This window comes from Oncorhynchus mykiss, chromosome 6 (genome assembly GCF_013265735.2).
Source record: "Oncorhynchus mykiss isolate Arlee chromosome 6, USDA_OmykA_1.1, whole genome shotgun sequence".
Classification (NCBI taxonomy): Eukaryota; Metazoa; Chordata; class Actinopteri; order Salmoniformes; family Salmonidae; genus Oncorhynchus; species Oncorhynchus mykiss.
In genome coordinates, this window is record NC_048570.1 from 35,617,634 (window position 1) to 35,638,023 (window position 20,390).

The 20,390-nt window shown below is 45.6% G+C and overlaps 1 protein-coding gene across 16 annotated transcripts in view; it reads left to right on the top strand.

Moving 5' to 3' along the window:
* Positions 1–20,390, top strand: part of LOC110525852 (armadillo repeat protein deleted in velo-cardio-facial syndrome homolog) — a 233,601-nt gene that overhangs the window by 111,194 nt on the left and 102,017 nt on the right. Inside the window, exon 1 of one of the 16 annotated variants that reach the window (XM_036979997.1) lies at positions 13,333–13,926. The exons of the other annotated variants lie outside the window; for them this stretch is intronic. Within the exon in view, the coding sequence (XP_036835892.1) occupies positions 13,906–13,926 (21 nt within the window). The 5' untranslated portion in view covers positions 13,333–13,905. Of the gene's footprint in view, positions 1–13,332; positions 13,927–20,390 lie in introns of those variants that run through there. 16 annotated transcript variants of the gene reach the window in all.

Sequence of the window (20,390 nt, forward strand, 5' to 3'; positions counted from 1 at the left end):
CCGCTGAAATGTCATCGAAATGCCCATTTGATTTACAGTACAGAGCAAAATCCCACATGAACAGACCAAGGGAGGGAAATGTTACTGCCGCCATTTCCTCTGTCATTAAATCTTAAGGTCAAGTGTTAGATCTCATACAGAAAGAAGACTATTGCTCATGGTCTTGGTTTTGAAACCAAATGATTAGGAACAGGTATGTGTGTGTACTAACCCTTGCGGATGGGCATTTCCATGCATGCACTGCTTTTAGAATTTTCTACCCAAAATGTATTTCTTCTTCACAGATTGTGCCAACGTTAATTTCTCTGGCTCGTTGCCATTTTAGATGGCATAAGGGATGATTAAGTCTCAAGCATGGCAGCCCAGCCCATCACTCACGGCTGGCTAACTGCTGTGGCCCGTCACCTGTCTCTCTGCATCGTGGGGTCAATTGGGTGGAACAGGCCGCACCACACAGGCCCGCTCAACGTTTTACACACCCCACCACTCTTTAAACGTAGCTCATTCACAGTGAACCAGTCTGGACCGCTCGCGCCAAACCGCTCGTAAACACTGCAGCAAATTGGCTGGGCCGCAATGACCTTTTTAGTAATTTTTTTTTTTTTAATATTTTGTTGTACTGTTTTGGTGAATAACCATGATTTAATCATCCACATGTAATTACCTGGTGGAATGGATTGCGGAGGACGGGAGTGTTGATCATCATTGTTGTTTGGCTGCTACGCTGTCTGCCCCAAGGGCTGCAGAAGGCACCTGCATGCTTGGCTTGGCAGCAAAGCTGGCTCATCCTGAGGAGCTCTATCTATTTATTTATCTGGCTGGCTGAACCATGGACGGAGCCTACGTTACACCATGAGGTTGTACAGTGCATTGGGAAAGTATTCAGACCCTTTGACTTGTTCAACATTTTGATTATTCTAGAATATATTAATATGTAATTGTTTTCCTCATCAGTCTACACGCAATACCCCATAATGACAAAGCATATTTATTACAAATAAACTGAAATATCACATTTACATAAATATTCAGACCCTTTACACAGTACTTTGTTGAAGCACCTTTGGTACCGATTACAGCCTCGCGTCTTCTTGGGTATGACGCCACAAGCTTGGCACATCTGTATTTGAGGAGTTTCTCCCATTCTTCTCTACAGACCCTCTCAAGCTCTGTCAGGTTGGATGGGGTGAGTTGTTGTACAGCTATTTTCAGGTCTCTCCAGAAATGTTCAATTCTGGTCTCTGGCTGGGCCTCTCAAGGACATTGAGACTTGTACCAAAACCACTCTTGCATTGTCTTGGCTGTGTGCTTAAGGTCGTTGTCCTGCTGGAAGGTGAAACTTCGCCCTAGTTCAAGGTCCTGAGCGCTCTGGAGCAGATTTTCATCTAGGATCTCTCTGTACTTTGCGCCGTTCATCTTTCCCTCGATCCTGACTAGTCTCCCAGTCCCTGCCCCTGTAAAACATCCCCACAGCATGATGCTGCCACCACCATGCTTCACCGTAAGGATGGTGCCAAGTTTCCTCCAGATGTGACGCTTGGCATTCAAGCCAAAGAGTTCAATCTTGGTTTCATCAGACCAGAGAATCTTGGTTCTCATGGTCTGAGAGTCTTTAGGTGCCTTTTGGCTAACTCCAAGCGGACTGTCATCTGCCTTTTACTGAGGAATGGCTTCCGTCTGGCCACTACCATAACGGCCTGATTGGTGGAGTGCTGCAGAGATGGTTGTACTTCTGGAAGGTTCTGCCATCTCCACAGAATAACTGTGGAGCGACCATTGGGCGCTTGGTCACCTCCCTGAGCAAGGCCCTTCTGATTGCTCAGTTTGGCCGGGTGGCCAGCTCTAGTAAGAGTCTTAGTAGTTCCAAACTACCATTTAAGAATGATAGAGGCCACTGTGTTCTTGGGGACCTTCAATGCTGCAGAGTTATTTTTGTACCCTTCCACAGATCTGTGCCTTGGAGCTCTACGGATAATTCCTTCGAACTCGTGGCTTGGTTTTTGCTCTGACATGCACTGTCAACTGTGGGACCTTTATATAGACAAGGGTGTACCTTTTCAAATCATGTCCAATCAATTGAATTTACCACAGATACACACCAATCAAGTTGTAGAAACATCTCGATGATGAATTTCAAGTCTCATAGCAAAGGGTCTGAATACTTACGTAAATAAGCAATTTCTGTTTTTTATTTTGAATAAATTAACAATCATTTCTAAAAACCTGTTTTCGCTTTGCCATTATGGGGTATTGTGTGTAGACTGAAAATAATGTAATCCATTTTAGAATAAGGCTGTAATGTAACAAAATGTGAATAAAGTTAAGGGGTCTGAAAACTTTCTGAATGCACTGGAGGATGGAGAATGGAGGAATGTACCCGGCTCTCTGTTGGACAAAGTAAGGCATCCAACTCTCCTAACCTTTCCGCTTGCAGACCCCCCCCCCCCCCCCCCCCCTCTACACACACACACACACACATATCCCCTCTCTCCTCCCTGCATGATGGATTAAATGGGCCGGGGGTCAGCAGCCTTTTGCTCGGGGGCTCCCAGTCGTCAGCGAAGGGGTAGCAATCGATGGGCCCATCTGTTATTTAGAGTTGGGGTCAGAGAGGAGAAGCAGTCAGTCTGATTAATGGAACACCGAGCACATTCTTAATAAAATTGATTTAGACAGAGCTCTCTCCAACTCCAGAGAGGGGTTGGGCTCTATAGCTAGCAGCTGCCACTGTTTTCTGTCCTGCCTTGTTGTTCTCTCGTTCTGCTGTTTTCGATGCCTTTGACAAGGTGGTACCAAACTTTCCAAAATTCATGACCAAAATGGTTTATACCCCTCAAACTCAACTCTTGTCCTCAAAGCCAGTTCCACTGCAGTTTTTTCATTTGTTCCCCTCTAATCAGGGACTGATTTAGACCTGGGACACCAGGTGGGTGCAATTAATTATCAGGTAAAACAGAACTAGCAGGCCTCTGGACCTCGTAGGGTAAGAGTTGATGCTTGTACGAACGCAATGTCAGCAGTGGGTTATTGGGATCCCCAGAGTAGACGGAGGTTTGTAAAGACTGTCTGATCATCAGGTGAGAGGGGAAAGAGACCCACCCTGATCCTACTGTTCACAGGTGTGTTTGATCATGCTCTACAGAGCTCCTCTGTATGATTCATGAGTCTCCTGTAGAGCGTTAGATCAGCATGGTGGTCAAAACAACACAAACATGAAATAATTCACTGCTTTCGGGTTTAGGTAGCATCTACATCCCTATTTAGCTGGCTGGCTTTAGCTGTTCACTGCTACATTAAATCAAATCCAATTGTATTGGTCACATATACACATATTTAGCAGATCTTATTGCGGGTGCAGTGAAGTGCTTGGGGTAATGGACAGACAAAACAACATGATCCAGTGTGGTGAGTTGTTACTTCATGAAGAGTTTATGTTATCGTCACGTGCTGTGTTACAGTCGATGTGGATCAGGAATGTTATGGGTGGAAATATTTAACACCCGTCAGCCGATTTTCCCAAGACATATTTCCAAAGACTTTTTGATCCTCACTCATCATGATTGAACCCTTTACTGAAGCGCTGTTTGTTTTTAATGGTTTCTTCTCAAGAACATCAAGACAATGCTGTCAGACGGCGTATAATGGAATCATCGACTAGGAATCACTGACACGAAGCATGTCTTTCAGTCCTCTCTCACATGTTCGACCAGGGACACACTAAAACCATGTGTGCTTTCCAAATGGCACCCTATTCCCTTTCTAGTACACTACTTTTGACCAGGACCCTATAGGCCTTGGTAAAAATGTGTGCACTATATAGGGAGTAGAGTGCCATTTTGGACACAGTCCATGTCGGTTTCTCCTGCTTTGGTAAATAGATATTTGCCTGGAGCAGTCTCATCGAGGCGTGAAAGGTCAAGTGGTGACACATGGAGACCCTCTGAGAATGGTGCCTGTCAGACAGCACTCAGCGCCCACCCCTTTCTGTCTGGCCTAGTCTACAGAGATGACCTCATTTCATTTAATACTACACTATGGCCTTGTTTGGCTCAGTTGGTATGACCCTGAAGAAGACACAGTGATGCTGAAAAGTTGGTGTTTTACTGGGAGTTTAATTATATTGTGTGTCACTCATTTATTTTTAAGACCGATACTAACAACGCTAGTGTCGGCCTTCATCTAGGAACACCTACCGTCCAACACAGAGCTCATCTCTATACACACACACACACCCACAAATAACATAAATACTGAAGATGATGGCTAAATCCCAGATAACGTTAACATGTACATCCTTTCGCTATGTAGTGTTTGATCTGGTTTAGTATTAAGACGGTATAGCTTGTGAGATGGGCTGGGGCAGGGTGCACTACCGGCTACCCTGCAAATGTTGTGTAGCTTTCAAAGGCATGTGAGATTCCATTAGAGCAGGTGACCAAACTTTTGACAACAATATCTATGGGCCATTTTTTTTTTTAAATAAGTAAAACAATTTAGCTGACATGGGCTAATTGATCTGGACATTTCTTGCAAGTTATAAATCTCTAAGGAGTGCAATGACTGACATGACAAGAGGAACTGATGATGCACTACCCAATTTCGAAATTGCACCTTGTGCATTCTGCTATTACAACTTTCAGGAGTAAGTTTAAAGCCGGACTGAGTTACTTAAAAACACTAGGGTACGTGGGATGGTAGCGTCCCACCTCGTCAATAGCCAGTGAAACTGCAGGGTGCCAAGTTCAAACCAACAGAAATCCCATAATTTAAATTCCTCGAACATGCATGTATTTTACACAATTTTAAAGATACACTTGTTGTAAATCCAGCCACCATGTCCGATTTCAAAAAGGCTTTGCGACGAAAGCAAACCAAACAATTATGTTAGGTGAGTGCCTATTCACAGAATTACACAGCCATTTTTCCAGCCAAAAAGAGCATTCACAAAAAGCAGAAATATAGATAAAATTAATCACTAACCTTGGATGATCTTCATCAGATGACACTCATAGGACTTCATGTTACACAATACATGTATGTTTTGTAAGATGAAGTTCATATTTATATAAAAAAATCAGAGTTTACATTGGCGCGTTGTGGTCAGAAATACATCGTCTCAAACAAACATCCGGTGAAAGTGCAGAGAGCCACATAAAATGACAGAAATACTCATCATAAACATCGATAAACTATACAAGTGTTTTCATGGAAATATAGATAAACTTCTCCTTAATGCAAACGCTGTGTCAGATTTCAAAAACGCTTTACGGCGAAAGCACACTTTGCGATGATGTTAGTTAGCCACAGAAACGCATGCAGCCATTTTCCAACCAAGGAGTGTTACAAAAGTCATAAATAGCATTAAAATTAATCACATACTTTTGAGCTTCATATGGTGGCACTCCCAGGTCTCCATGTTAGACAATAAATGTTTGTTTTGTTTGATAATGTCCCTCTTTATGAGCAAAAACCTTTTTTGTTCGCGTTTTGTCCAGTAATCCGAATGCAGAAGGCGCGTGCATTAATTCCAAGATGAAAGGTTTTAAAAAGTACAGTAAAAGTTAGTAGAAACATGCCAAACGATGTTTAAAATCAATCCTACGGTTATTTTTGTCATAAATAATCAATAATATTTCAACCGGACAAAAGCTTCGTCAATAGGAAAGGAGAAACAAAGGCACGTTTACGATCAGGGCACATGGCTGATGAATGGAAATTTCCACTGGCCACTGATTGAACGTACTGTATCACCCTCATTTTTCAGAGTATAACAATGCCTAAAGACTGGTCACATGTAGAGGAAGGCACAGAGCTTGTGAACTGGGTCCTAAGTATTTTGTATGGTGGATAGGCTTTCAATGGAAAAACAGCCTTTCAAAATAATAGTACTTCCTGGTTGGATTTTCCTCAGGTTTTCGCCTGCCATATCAGTTCTGTTATACTCACAGACATGATTTTAACAGTTTTGGAAACGTTAGAGGGTTTTCTATCCAAATCTAATTATATGCATATCCTATCTTCTGGGACTGAGTAGCCGACAGTTTAATTTGGGCATGCTTTTCATCCAAAATTCCGAATGCCCTAGTGAAGTTAAATGTTTATTTATTTTATTTAAAAATAATTTGGTGGGGGGGACCCCCAAGCCCCCGCTGACCACTCTGGGGTGTGCCCTACAGTTTGGGTACCACTGCTTTAGAGGAACAGTCCATCCTTTGATCTCGGTGTGTTCTGTGGGTGAGATATGGGCCTCAGTCTGGTCCGGTGATGGCGCCGCATCACTCTTCACACACATACACACACCCTCACTGGCCATGCCACAATGGACACAAAGGCCCCGAGCACAGTGCTATAGCGTTCGCAGGCAGATATATCCCTCACTGGCAGAGCCTAGGAGCCCCCGACTTCTCGTAAATCACTTGCCTAACAATGAACCTCAGTCCCCCCCATACCATTCCTCCTAACTTTTTCCCCTCTACCCCTCTCTCCCTCCTTTCTCCTCCCATTGTCATTAGGAACATTCTCGCCACCCGTAAATGCGTAATTACCTGTGTGTGAACTCCTGCATTGTTTGTTTGTATTTGCTTCCCGGCTGCACTGTTTCTACATGTGGCCCACATCTTCTGGGGCTGTTATCTCTTTCTGTAGCCCGGTTGTAACAATCACATTGTACTTCTGTGTAGAAAGACATTCAGACTCCATTGGGTTCACAGTTGTAAACCTATGTGCAAGGTTATCACTTTTACTTTTCCCCTTTCCCCCCCCTGGCTACGCTTTCTGAATCTAAGCATAGAAAGAATTGGGCCCTATACTTTGCCTTGCGACTCAGTGAATTCTTCCGCTGCTCTATGTTCGCTACATACTTCAGTCTGAGACTGCCGTCGTTGAAGTCGTTTGTGGTGACGTCAAAATGAAGGGGGGGGTGGGAGGTTGTACAAAACAAAGTCATCAGCGTTCGGCTCGTCTCGAACCAATCAGAGTATCAAAACGCTGCTTTACCCATGTGTGTTTTGGCTCTGGCCCAACCAATCAGACCGTCTAGAAATCGTCGGAGGTACTCCGATCCAGACTCATTGAGGAGAAGAAGCTAACGTCCTGTGGCGTAGCGTTTGTCCGGTTGCAAGGAGTTTTGGTAGCCAGGCAACACTATACTACCGTGTATACTGTATTTTATCCCCTCCCCCCTCAACACTTGAGTCGCTGGTCCATGAATTACAGTGGTGATTGCGGAGGGGCTAAGCCCTCTTTGTATCCCAGCTCAATGCATGGCTAACATAGGAAGACATGGGCACATTCCTTGTATTCATGAGAGACGGGGGGAGGGAGGGAGAGGGGGAGAGAGAGACTGAGAAAGGAAGATGGAGAGATGCCTTTTGTACGGCAGGCTTTTTATATTCCTGTGGTGAGGCTCAGACCGTCATCCTTCTGATCAGCCCATCAAGCCTTAATGTCCTTGTGCACCCCTCTGCCATTTGATCACAATCCATTTAACTATTACATTCACTAGCACAGTGCTTCTAAAAATGGCTTCTATCCCCCCCCTCTTCAGGACATAATATCTTAATCATAATACCAGCATTAAATGTCTCTCTCTCTGTTGGAGCGATGGTCGTGATTGTCTGATCCTGGAGTCAGAGTTAGTCACAACGACCCATGTGTTTAAAATAAGGGGGTGTCCTCTCTCCTTTATTAGATTCCCGTGCCACATCAGGAATGTGACCTTTTTGCCTCTGACTAGCTGGGTATATAACCAAACAAGGTTGGAAACTGACCCCCACCACCCCTTGATTGGAGGACTAAATTGAAACCAGTCGGAAATGCTCCGCGTGCTTTGTAGTTTAGAGGTGTTAGGCTCTTCAAAGCCTCGATTTAATTATGCTCATACGTTTCAGGTACTTGTGCGACATTTTTACTACATGAGTTACAAGCATGTAAATTGCACAGCAAACCAGCAACAGAAGTTGTATTCCATCAATATGTTGGGTTCAAGAAGTACACATGCAAGACAAATGTTGTCTGCCTCAACATGAATCCTTGACACGATGTGAAAGCTCATAGGCCTAGCCACTACCACGTGGTTAGACTTACTGGACCACAGAGCCCGGCAGTGAATGGATTCGCAGTGAAGGCAGCTTATATGTACCAGGAGCTCGGTATACGCCACACATCAGTCATACCACTCATGTCGTTGCAGCCCAGCCCCATGTACCACTTCCACCCACCCACCCAGTGGGTTTAGGCCTGGGGTTGGGGCTGGTCTGAGTGAGAGAGTGAGTGAGTTATGTGCTTCTCTTGGCCAGCAACAAACCCTGGGCCTCTTGACTTAGCACGTTAAGGCTTTACTGCAGGGCAGAGTGGTAGTCAGGTCTGGCATGTGGACACATGCCGTGTCTCTCACGGGGTCTTTGAGTTTAACGTTTGGAGGGATGGAGAGAATCATTTTTGCCAGAGGAAGAATGTGGCAATGAATAGGAGCTACGACTGTAGTCTCACTCTCTCTGTCCCTCTCTCTCTCTCCTGTCTTTCCTTGCCTCTCTTGCGCTCTCCCAGGGCCTCGTTTTGCCAGACCTGTGTAGTGTGGCCGCCTGGGGACTCCACCACCGACACACACAATCAGAGAAAGAAAAGACACAAAGAGAGCCGGCAGAATGAGGGAGAAGGAGAGAGAATGGAGGGAGGAAGACATTTGGAAGGAGTTTGATTGTATAGGCTTGTTCAAAGAGTGCCATAATCATTCTATTCAACTATCAAGGTATTGGATTGATGAGTGTTAAAGGCCCAGTGCAGTCAAAAATGTGATTTTTTTCCCCCCATGTTTTATATACACTGAGTATACCGAACATTAGGAACCAAGTTGGCTGGATGTCCTTTGGGTGGTGGACCATTCTTGATACACGTGGGAAACTGTTTTGCGTGGAAAACCCCAGCAGAGTTGCTGTTCTTGACACAAACCGGTGCGCCTGACACCTACTACCATAACCTGCCCATTCACCCTCTGAATGGGGCACACACACAATCCATGGCTCAATTGTCTCAAGATTTAAAACTCATCCTTTAACCTGTCTCCTCCCCTTCATCTATACTGATTCAAGTGACATCAATAAGGGATCATGGATTCAACTGGTGACTGTTTTGTATGCTCAGTGTATTTCCATGCTGAGGTTGGAATAATGCTGTAAAATTGTCAAAATGATAATGCCCTTTTAGTGTAATATCTGTTTGAAAAGACCACCTGAAACTTCAGCCTGTTTTGGTGATTAAATGAGTTAATAGACCAGTAAGAAATAGTGTTCCAAACCTCTCTGCCATTAACAGCAAATGTTCTGTTTTCCCCAACCTCCGAAAGTCCTAACAAATTAACCTTGGCTTAGAAGCTTTTGTTTCTTTTTGAACATTTTAATTGAAAGCAATCACAGTAAGGTACTTAATTGTTACCCAGAAATGATTTGATAATGAGATAAAAATGGCTGCATTGGACCTTTAACGCGAGAACCGCTAAAGCAGTAATTTTGACTGCTCAAGAATTACAAAATGCCTTGACTTTTCCTAAATAAGTCTATATAACACACTGGCGGTGTTTAGATTCTTAATATCACAAACGGAACTGGAGTTACAACCAGTTCTGGGAGGGAATGTCATTTTTTTAAAATGGTTTTCCCCATTGCCCCTCCTCCCAACAGTAGGGCCTGCTTCACTCCTCCTCCCAACAGTAGGGCCTGCTTCACTCCTCCTCCCAACAGTAGGGCCTGCTTCACTCCTCCTCCCAACAGTAGGACCTGCTTCACTCCTCCTCCCAACAGTAGGGCCTGCTTCAATCCTCCCAGCAGTAGGGTCTGCTTCACTCCTCCTCCCGACAGTAGGGTCTGCTTCACTCCTTCTCCCGACAGTAGGGTCTGCTTCACTCCTTCTCCCGACAGTAGGGTCTGCTTCACTCCTTCTCCCGACAGTAGGGCCTGCTTCACTCCTTCTCCCGACAGTAGGGCCTGCTTCACTCCTTCTCCCGACAGTAGGACCTGCTTCACTCCTTCTCCCGACAGTAGGGCCTGCTTCACTCCTTCTCCCGACAGTAGGGCCTGCTTCACTCCTTCTCTCGACAGTAGGGCCTGCTTCACTCCTTCTCCCGACAGTAGGGCCTGCTTCACTCCTTCTCCCGACAGTAGGGCCTGCTTCACTCCTTCTCCCGACAGTAGGGCCTGCTTCACTCCTTCTCCCGACAGTAGGGCCTGCTTCACTCCTTCTCCCGACAGTAGGGCCTGCTTCACTCCTTCTCCCGACAGTGCCCAGCTGATTATCTGGATGATTATTGCTTTGAAACTGAACCTAAACTATACCAAAACTAATTTCACTCATTTAACAGATTTAAATAAATTAAGTAAAGTATAATGGGGAGAATGGGCGTTCTAGTTTATTCAGTTTTTTTTGTGAATTCTTTCCAACGTGTCAAGTAATTATCTTTTTGTTTTCTCATGATTTGGTTGGGTCTAATTGTGTTGCTGTCCTGGGGCTCTGTGGGGTTTGTTTATGTTTGTAAACAGAGCCCCAGGAGCAGCTTGCTTAGGGGACTCTTCTCCAGGTTCATCTCTCTGTGGGTGATGGCTTTGTTATGGAAGGTTTGGGAATCACTTCCCTTTTAGGTGGTTGTAGAATTTAACGGCTCTTTTCTGGATTTTGATAATTAGTGGGTATCAGCCTAATTCTGCTCTGCATGCATTTGGTGTTTTACGTTGTACACAATGATATTTTTGCAGAATTCTGCATGCAGAATCTCAATTTGCTGTTTGTCCCATTTTTGTGAATTCTTGGTTGGTGAGCGGACCCCAGACCTCACAACCATAAAGGGCAATTGGTTCTTTAACTTAAGTATTTTTTTACCAAATCTTAAATGCTATGTCAAATTTTATGTTCCTTTTGATGGCATTAAAGGCCCATCTTGCCTTGCCTCTCAGCTTGTTCACAACTTTGTGGAAGTTACTTGTGGTGCTGATGTTTAGTTTTTTTGTGTACTCTAGGGCAAGGGTGTCTAGATTACATTTTTATTTGTGGTCCTGGCGACAACCTTTTTTGGAACATCATTATTTTTGGATTACTGAGATTTACTGTCAGGGCCCAGGTCTGACAAACTGTGGAAAGAAATGTGTGTTTTTGCCTATTTAACCACACAGTTGTTGTTTGTATTTATGTATTTAATAATGTTTGTAATCAATTTGTAAAGCAGACCCTCATGCCAAATTGAGTCAAATGCTTATTTTTTTTTTTAAACAATCAACAACGCATGAGAAGACTGCCTTTGTTTTGGTTTGTTTGTCAGTCAGTTAGGGTGTGCAGGGTACATGTGTGGTCTGTCGTACGGTCATTTGGTAAAAAGCCTATTTGTTTTCACTGAGGAAAGGAAGTGTTTAGTCAATGGATTCTTCAATTGCATTGAGCTGATTTCTGATGTGCTGTTTATTTAGGTATTGTTTTAGTGATTCACTGTAGTGAAGGCATAGACACAGGTTTTCTGGGTCTCTCTGTTTTTGGTTGGATAGGTTTCTCGATTTCTTTCTTAGGTTTTTGCATTCTTCATCAAACCATTTATCATTGTTAATTTTCTTTTCGGTTATTTGTTTGACATTTTTTGATTTGATAGGGAAGCTGAGAGGTGAAATATACTGTTTAGGTTTTCTACTGCTAAGTTTACTCCTTTACTATTACAGTGGAAAGTTTTGTCCAGGAAGTTGTCTGAAAGGAATTGAATTTGTTGTTGCCTTGTTTTTTGGTAGGTTTCCACACACTATTCCTTCCATCTACAGCATTTCTAAATATTATTCAGTTCCTTTAGCTTTGATGCTTCATGATTGAGGATTGCGCTGTTCAAATACGGTAGATTGTGATTTTGCTGTGATCTGATAGGGGTGTTACTAGGTTGACTGTGAATGCTTTGAGAGATTCAGGGTTGAGGTCAGTAATAAAGTTGTCTACAGTACTACTGCCAAGAGATAAGCTATAGGTGTACCTTCTTCTGCCTCTCCCTCTCTCTCTTTCTCCCTCTCTTTCTGCCTCTCTCTTTCTGCCTCTCCCTCTCTCTCTTTCTGCCTCTGCCTCTCTCTCTTTCTGCCTCTGCCTCTCTCTCTTTCTGCCTCTGCCTCTCTCTCTTTCTGCCTCTGCCTCTCTCTCTTTCTGCCTCTGCCTCTCTCTTTCTGCCTCCCTCTGCCTCTCTCTCTTTCTGCCTCACTCTGCCTCTCTCTCTTTCTGCCTCTGCCTCTCTCCCTTTCTGCCTCTGCCTCTCTCCCTCTGCCTCTCTCTCTTTCTGCCTCCCTCTGCCTCTCTCTCTCTCTTTCTGCCTCCCTCTGCCTCTCTCTCTCTCTTTCTGCCTCTCTCTCTCCCTGCCTCTTTCACTACCTCTCTCCCTGCCTCTTTCACTACCTCTCTCCCTTTTTATTCCTCTTTCTCTGACATCTTGAGGGAAGAAAACATGATTTTACCAGATGCAGCTTCATCTGAGGTGTCTGTCTGTCAGTGTGAGGCATGTTTTCTGTGCTTTAACCCTTTCCCCATATGTTCCCCAGCCTAATACTGACAGACAGACAAGAAAATAACTAAGTGGGTTTGATTACCTGCGACGGAAAAATGTATAGCTCAGTGTTGCGGTGCGCCTAGCACCGTGCCACGGGTTATATGAAAATATTACGAAGGGTATGTTGTCGGGTAAATAATGAAATGTGTTATTTGAAGATTATAAATGCTGGGGCATGGTGGTGCAGACGGAGGTTTGATGTAAAAACCATCTCTCTTTTAGACTAGCTCAGGAGTTCATCATAGAGAAGTGAACTAATATAATGCTATGCAGCCTGGGGAATGCAAACCTCAGCCATTTCCCTTTCTCCTGAGGATTTCGGTATTTTTTTCTGTTGGATTTTCTTTCCCCAAAGTGTAGTCAAGTCTTCACAAAGTTGCCTTGCTTGAGCTCCTGTCTGAGTCTTCGCCAAGTACATTTACGTGATTTAGATGAGCTTTCTTCCTCACAGTGGGTCACCATATTATAGCTGAATTCTTTCACGCAGGCGGTTTCCCCCCCCCTCATATGAAGTGAAGGAAACATAAGGAGTTTGTAGAGAAAGGCGTGGAGTGGAAGGGTGAGAGTGGGGGTTGATAATGTGTGTAAAAACATGCAGTGTGAGGTGCTCTCTTTTTGGGGGCCAAACTCTGATATCCCTCTTTCTCCTTCTCTCCTCTGGTCTATGGGGTGGTGTCAGAGCAGGGCTCTCTGTGTGTTTGCTCCAGCTGTGTCTGTCTGTCTCAGCCCCCTGCCCCTCCTCCTCCCACTTCCCACTCCCCCTGTCAGGACCCTCGTTTGCATAGATGCTGCAAGAGGGAGTGAGCGAGAGTCGGAGTCAGAGGGAGAGCAGAGTGTGGAAGCAGCTACACTCAGAACACAGGGCAACTGCTGCCTGTCTGGAAACTATTCTATTCACCAGCACCCCTCCTCCTTCACCATTTTCTCTGAAACTCAGGGTTTTGTTCCTCTCTCTGGGTAACTGTTGTGCTGTTTTGTTTCTTCCCGTCCTTTACAGTAGTCTGACTCGTCAGAGGCAAAGGGGACTTTTTAGTCTCTTTGGTTTGTCCAGAGTGGCTGTAGTCTACTGTCCTGAACATTTCAGCGTCTCTGCTGAGCAGAGGAAAGACTAAGCTTTTTTTTTTCTCCCCCTCTGAGCGGATTTGGAGTGTGTGAGAGAGGGAGGGGGGAGTGTGTGAGTGTGTGTGTCAGCGAGCGACAGCGTGGGGAAAGGATGGCTGCCTTCCTCTGAGCTGCGTCTGCGCTCACGGGTTAACTCACGCCAATAAGGAACAAGGGACAAGCGAGGAGAACTTTTTGGAAAGAAGGACATTTCTTTGCTTTCTTTGAGGTTTAAGAAAGGGATTTGAACAATGCCTGCTGAAGTGAAACAGGTTAGTACTGTGATTATCCAATGAATCTGTCTTTTTCCTCCCCTCTCTCTCTCTACTGTGTTTTCCTCTTATATGGTCGTTGTGCTGGCTTGTAGATGGTTAGATGTTTCATGTGAGGCTTTGTTGTCGGAAGGTCAAATGATACATCCGCTTCCTAAAAAATATCTTCAGTAGCTGGCAATAATCACTTTCTTGCATTCTTGTCCTTCATGAGGAGCATGTCCATCTCTGTGTGTGTGTATTAGTCTCTACTCCCTACCGGGTTCTTCTCTTGCTCATCCTACATAATTAACTATTTATTTACACTATTTGAAAGGCTGTAGTGCATTCTGAGAAGCGCGAACCGATATCTATAGACGGATCTTCTGTCTGGTGAGCAGTCATCAGTATGATATATGAGTGACCCACCCACGTTGCCACAGACTTCCAGTCTGTCAGTAACATTCTGATTCCCAGATGATCCACATATCAACTTCCGTTGACACGCAGTAGCCCTATGTGATGTCTTGGATCACATTTGGGGTGAGCGGTGGAAGTTTCTCTGTGACGATTGGTTGTCAGAGGCAGGGTGACCCCCAAGACTGGATTTATAACCCCCCTGTAAAGGCCAACTGAAGCGGTGGTCGGGAGAGGACAACTATTTCAACCTTTTGGTTTTCACAATAAGGCTTCATTTCAAGTAACTTTTTGTTGCCACGTGCAGGAGTACAGTGAAATGCCTTTCTTGCGAGTTCTTTCCCAACAATGCAGCAATCAATATCAATAGAACTATAAAATAAATTAGAACAAAACACACGAGAAATAAGAAGTAAGCTACAGTGTATATACAGGGTTCGTTCCAGGGTCAGTGCCAATACCATATTTACAATGTGCAGGGAGACTGGGGTATGGTTACTAAGCACCAGGATGTGTGATAAACAGAGTAGCAGCAGCGCATATGACGATTGTGTGTAAAGTCAGTAGGAATGTGGAATCAAATGAAGTGTGGGTGTGTAGAGTCCTGTGAGTGTGCATACTCAGTGTAAAAAATAAAATTACAAGGGCCAATGCAGCAGGGTTGGGGTCAATTCTTTTTCAATTCCAGTCTATTCAGGAAGTATATGGAAATGTCAATGCTTTTCAATGAGGACAATTTGGAATTTGGCTTGTTTGCTGAATTCAAATGGAATTGACCCCAATCCTCCAATGCCGATAGTCTCTAGCCATTTTGTTGGCTCCGTTACCAGAGGAATGTGCTTTTGTTAGTGTGATTTTTAGTGCCTTTGTTGGTGTTCTATAATATATTATTTGAACGTGTGTCCTACGCTGTGAGAATGTGATTTTCTCTGCCAGGCTTGGCAGTGCTCAGATGAGATATATATATATATATATATATATATATATATATATATATATATATATATATATATATATATATATATATATATATATATATATATATATATATATATATATATATATATATATATATATATATATATATATATATATATATATATATATATATATATATATATATATATATATAAAAAAGAAATTAAAATAAAAATACTAGATTGAGATTCAACTTTCCACTTTGCTGTGATAATCTGTTAACGGCTGCCCTGTGGATGGCTGATGCTTGATAACGGGTTGGAGCCAAAATGATGATAATTGTATTTTCTTTCTAACCTTGTGTTCGTTTGACCTTTTTGACTCCCGTGTTTCTATACTGTGTGTGTTTCCAGTGATCTTACAGGGGCTTACTCATCCGTGACACCCTAGTGTCACCAACGTGTGACCTCTCTAGGGAGCGGTCCTAAAATGGTGTGTAGATGTGCGGAATGCTGCGTGTTCCTGACCTCTGTTGCCGTCAGAGATGCCTGTCATGCTTAAGGGTGCGCTGGCATCATGATCCACCTCTGACCTTTTCTATCCTTCCGACTTCAAAATCCTCAGGGAGAAGAACACCTGCTGAAGGGGTGCTTGTCCCTGTCACATACACCCACTCCCCAGGCCCTAAATGGATGGGTTACCCAGGGGTCAGTGTTGTTTTTGTTATGGTGTTTAGGGGACGTCTGCCTTTTTTAAGGGCAAGCGGTTGAAGGTCTCTGTAACCCCTGACCTCCACGCCCATCCCTGAGCTTCAGCTGTGATGTACCCTGTGGGGATCTGGTATCTCAGAGTCTATTTCTATAGGTTGATGACGTATAGTTCTGTGATGGTCTGGTCAGGCTACACCGGCTGTAGATCACAGTGCAGAGAGGGCAGAGGGCAGGCATGGGGAGTAGACAGTAGAGTACTACTGCACAGATGTTCCCGTGCCCTGAACCCGTCTTAAAGCAGCAGTAACTGCAGCAGGGCTTATGTTAAATGAATCCCGGTGAAGATTACTCCCTCAGCCCTCAATTACTACTGAGGACTTGGTCGGTCTGACCATGCGGAGTTATATTTAAACTTGCCTTATTTAAAAGTTCTCTGCAGACCAAAGGGTTGCTCCCTCGCTTGGAATAGCCTGTGTTGCTTGTACAGGCGTTACGTCTCACCCTGGTGGAGAATGGGAGATTTCACAGTGAAGGAAAACGAAAATATTCAGAAAAGCCAATAGTAATTATCTTCCTCTGAGGTCTATAGTTGCAGAATCTCACTGTGTTTCAAATGGTGTCCTATACCCCTTATAGTACACTTATTTTGACCAGTGCTCTATGTGCCCTGGTCAAAAGTAGTGCACTATAAAGGGAATAGGGTGCTATTTGGAACATAAACCAGACTTTTTTTTCCCCCTGTCAATGGCTGAGTGAGGAGAAACCGCCGGAGTGACAAAAAATAATTCATCTAGAATTCAGCCAGAGACGTAGTGTCTGGTATTAAGTGTTGTGGACTGTCTGTCTCAGGCAGCTTATGGGGGTTTCACATGTATTAACGAAGACTTCCCTCCTCAGACTCTGTTTGGTTCCTGGGTTAAATTAAAACCAACCATCCCCTCTATTGATTTCCATTCCTCTGTCTGTCTGTCTGTCTTCTGGTGGAAGGCTGCGCTCCTCTGTTCTCTTCCATCCTACAGATCAGGATTTGAAGACATGTAGAGCGTGAGGAGCGCCATTGTTCCGCCACAAAATATCAGTGACCCAAATGTGCAAACAGTGAATGGCTGGTGGAGATGGAAGATGCCAAGGGATGTTGTTTGGTCATAAGTGCTGTTCTAGCAGGAAGGGGGAGTTTGGGAGGGAAAGGTGAGGCTTGGAGATGCCTCTGACTCCTTCCAGGTGGCATGGCCTGATGCCCCCCCCATACTGCCCATGTTAACCAAACCTCTCCCACACCTCTTATCGCACAACCCTTGTGACATAAACTTCTCCCCATCCCTCCACCCCTCCAACCAACCCCGCCTACCTACTTGGCCTGGGTTGAGTGGGTGTCAGGGCTTGGTAACCGGAGCTGGACTTACGGGAACAGCTGACCCTCTTCCCACACTCCCCTTTCTGGTACAGGCATTTAGAATTAACATGCTGCTGGCCTGGCCATCAGGTATCTGGAGTGTCCTGTGATGTTGCAGGTGGGTCAGGGGGACATGCCATGCGCTTCTCACCATACCCAGGGGGGCGCCCCAGAGGCCTCGGCTGCAATCTCGTAACCCATTTGGCAGGCTGACAAGGTGACCGATATAAGCCATGCCTGGCCTCGCTCGCTCACTTACTACCCCACTCACTCTCTCGCTTACGGACTCCCCTGACATATATCGTCTCTTTGGGGCCTGGTCAAAAGTAGTGAATAGGGTGCAATTTAGGATGCGGACTTGTACGGCCCCTGCTTCTCCCCGCCGGCCCCTGCTTCTCCCCGCCGGCCCCTGCTTCTCCCCGCCGGCCCCTGCTTCTGCCCGCCTGCCCCTGCTTCTGCCTGCCGGCAGCTGCCAAGCTTTTGTCATTGGTTGACGGAATTAAAAAGGTGAGCAATGACAGGCCTGTAGATGGATCCTTTCATATCCGTCTAGTGTTTGGGAATAAACAGTGTCGGCAGATAAAAGATGCAGCGCATGAATGAGATTGTTCGTTTGCCTTATTATCTGTCTGTTTTCCATCCACCAGACTAGAGCAGGGCCTGTTCAACACTGTGTGTGCGCGCGCTGTATGCGCGCATACATTCATGCAAAGCCTACATTACACATTGCACTGTGTTTTGTCGGTTACACTTTGAAAAGCTAAGCCTGCAACCTCCAATGGCTTGTCAATGGGCACTGGGTGATTGAAAGTGTTGTTTCTTTCTCTCTTTGACTGTGAAATAAGTCATTAAGATGAGGCCACAGAGACTGAGTCAGCTTACACACACACACACACACACACACACACACACACACACACACACACACACACACACATTACTGAAGGGGAGTGACTGAGGAGCAGCCATTGTGTCCCCTGCAGTGTTTATATACTTAGTGCGTTCCTGCTCTGGGGATAAGGCTAGCCCTGTTTCTGTGGGAATGAGAGTAGTAAGTTCCTCCTATAATCTCCTTGCCTCCAACACCATAAACACTCTGTGTGAGTGTGTGTGTGTGTGTTTCGGGGAATTGAGAGTCTTCCTCCATTCCTTTCTCTACCCAGCAGGCTGGCTCGATCTCTCTGTCCTGCTGGATCCCTGCCTGCGACAGACTTGTTTTAGATCTGGCAGATAACAGGGCAACAATCCCCAGAATATACAACCACAGCAGGCAGAGAGTGGGCAGGCAGACCGAGGCCCCATCATAGCCTACATCTGTCCTGTAGACACCAGCCAGGGAAGGGAGTGGGCAGGCAGACCGAGGCCCCATCATAGCCTACATCTGTCCTGTAGACACCAGCCAGGGAAGGGAGTGGGCAGGCAGACCGAGGCCCCATCATAGCCTACATCTGTCCTGTAGACACCAGCCAGGGAAGGGAGTGGGCAGGCAGACCGAGGCCCCATCATAGCCTACATCTGTCCTGTAGACACCAGCCAGGGAAGGGAGTGGGCAGGCAGACCGAGGCCCCATCATAGCCTACATCTGTCCTGTAGACACCAGCCAGGGAAGGGAGTGGGCAGGCAGACCGAGGCCCCATCATAGCCTACATCTGTCCTGTAGACACCAGCCAGGGAAGGGAGTGGGCAGGCAGACCGAGGCCCCATCATATCCTACATCTGTCCTGTAGACACCAGCCAGGGAAGGGAGTGGGCAGGCAGACCGAGGCCCCATCATAGCCTACATCTGTCCTGTAGACACCAGCCAGGGAAGGGAGTGGGCAGGCAGACCGAGGCCCCATCATAGCCTACATCTGTCCTGTAGACACCAGCCAGGGAAGGGAGTGGGCAGGCAGACCGAGGCCCCATAGCCTACATCTGTCCTGTAGACACCAGCCAGGGAAGGGAGTGGGCAGGCAGACCGATGCCCCATCATAGCCTACATCTGTCCTGTAGACACCAGCCAGGGAAGGGAGTGGGCAGGCAGACCGAGGCCCCATCATAGCCTACATCTGTCCTGTAGACACCAGCCAGGGAAGGGAGTGGATTATTGGGCCTCGGTTGCTGTTAAGTTCTCTTTACATACCATTTCCCCAACTCTATCTGCACCCCTATGCAGAGGCTGATAAAGAAAAGATTAAACGTTTCTGTGTGTGTGTGTGTGTGTGTGTGGTGTGTGTGTGTGTGTAATTGGTCTATGTGGGTGAGGGCGAAAGGTGCATATGTGACAGTTTTTGGGCAGAGCCATTGCTACCGGAGTGGATGAGGACCTCAACCCTGAGCTCTGTGATTAATGACACTAGCAGGCTGCAGGAGTTTGGTAGCCAGAGTCCTGTGTTTACCTTGTTTCATTAGCCCCCCCCCCCCCCCCCATCGCTCTCTCGCCCAGAGAAAGGCAGTGGGTGCATACCAAATGGCACCCTATTTCCTATATAGTGAACTTCCCTCAGTGCACTACTTTTGACCAGGACTCAATGAAGTGAATAGGGCTAGGGGTCCAGTTGGGACACAAGCCAGTGTTTACTCCTCGTCGTGGGGAGCTACGGTCGTGGTGGTGATGCATCATTGTATGGTCGGAAGAATCCGACGCTCATTGACGTCATGCTGAATTCTAGATTTTCCTCAATGCACCACTTTCGTAGCCCAGTACTCAAACTCAAGAACACATTGAGAGTAAGGAATGAATGTCCCGCCTAGGAAAAAGCCAATCTTCAAGTGCATCAGAGGGACCCTGAAAAGACAAACATATCCGGAGGTAGCCAGATGGGATTAGCAGGGGATTGATAGATTGACGTGATGTGTGCCACTTGTCCTGAGGAGCACATTAGCGTTGCCATTGACCACAGCGATCGATTCCGAGATTAAGTAGAAGTTTATCCCCACCCTCCCGTTCTGTTCTTCCCTCTGCATGACTAACCTACTACTTCCTCATACTCCCCCGATCTGTTAAAGTATTGCCTTTTTGAAAAGAACTGCTTCTTGGACAGTTATTTATAGGCCCTATAGAACCC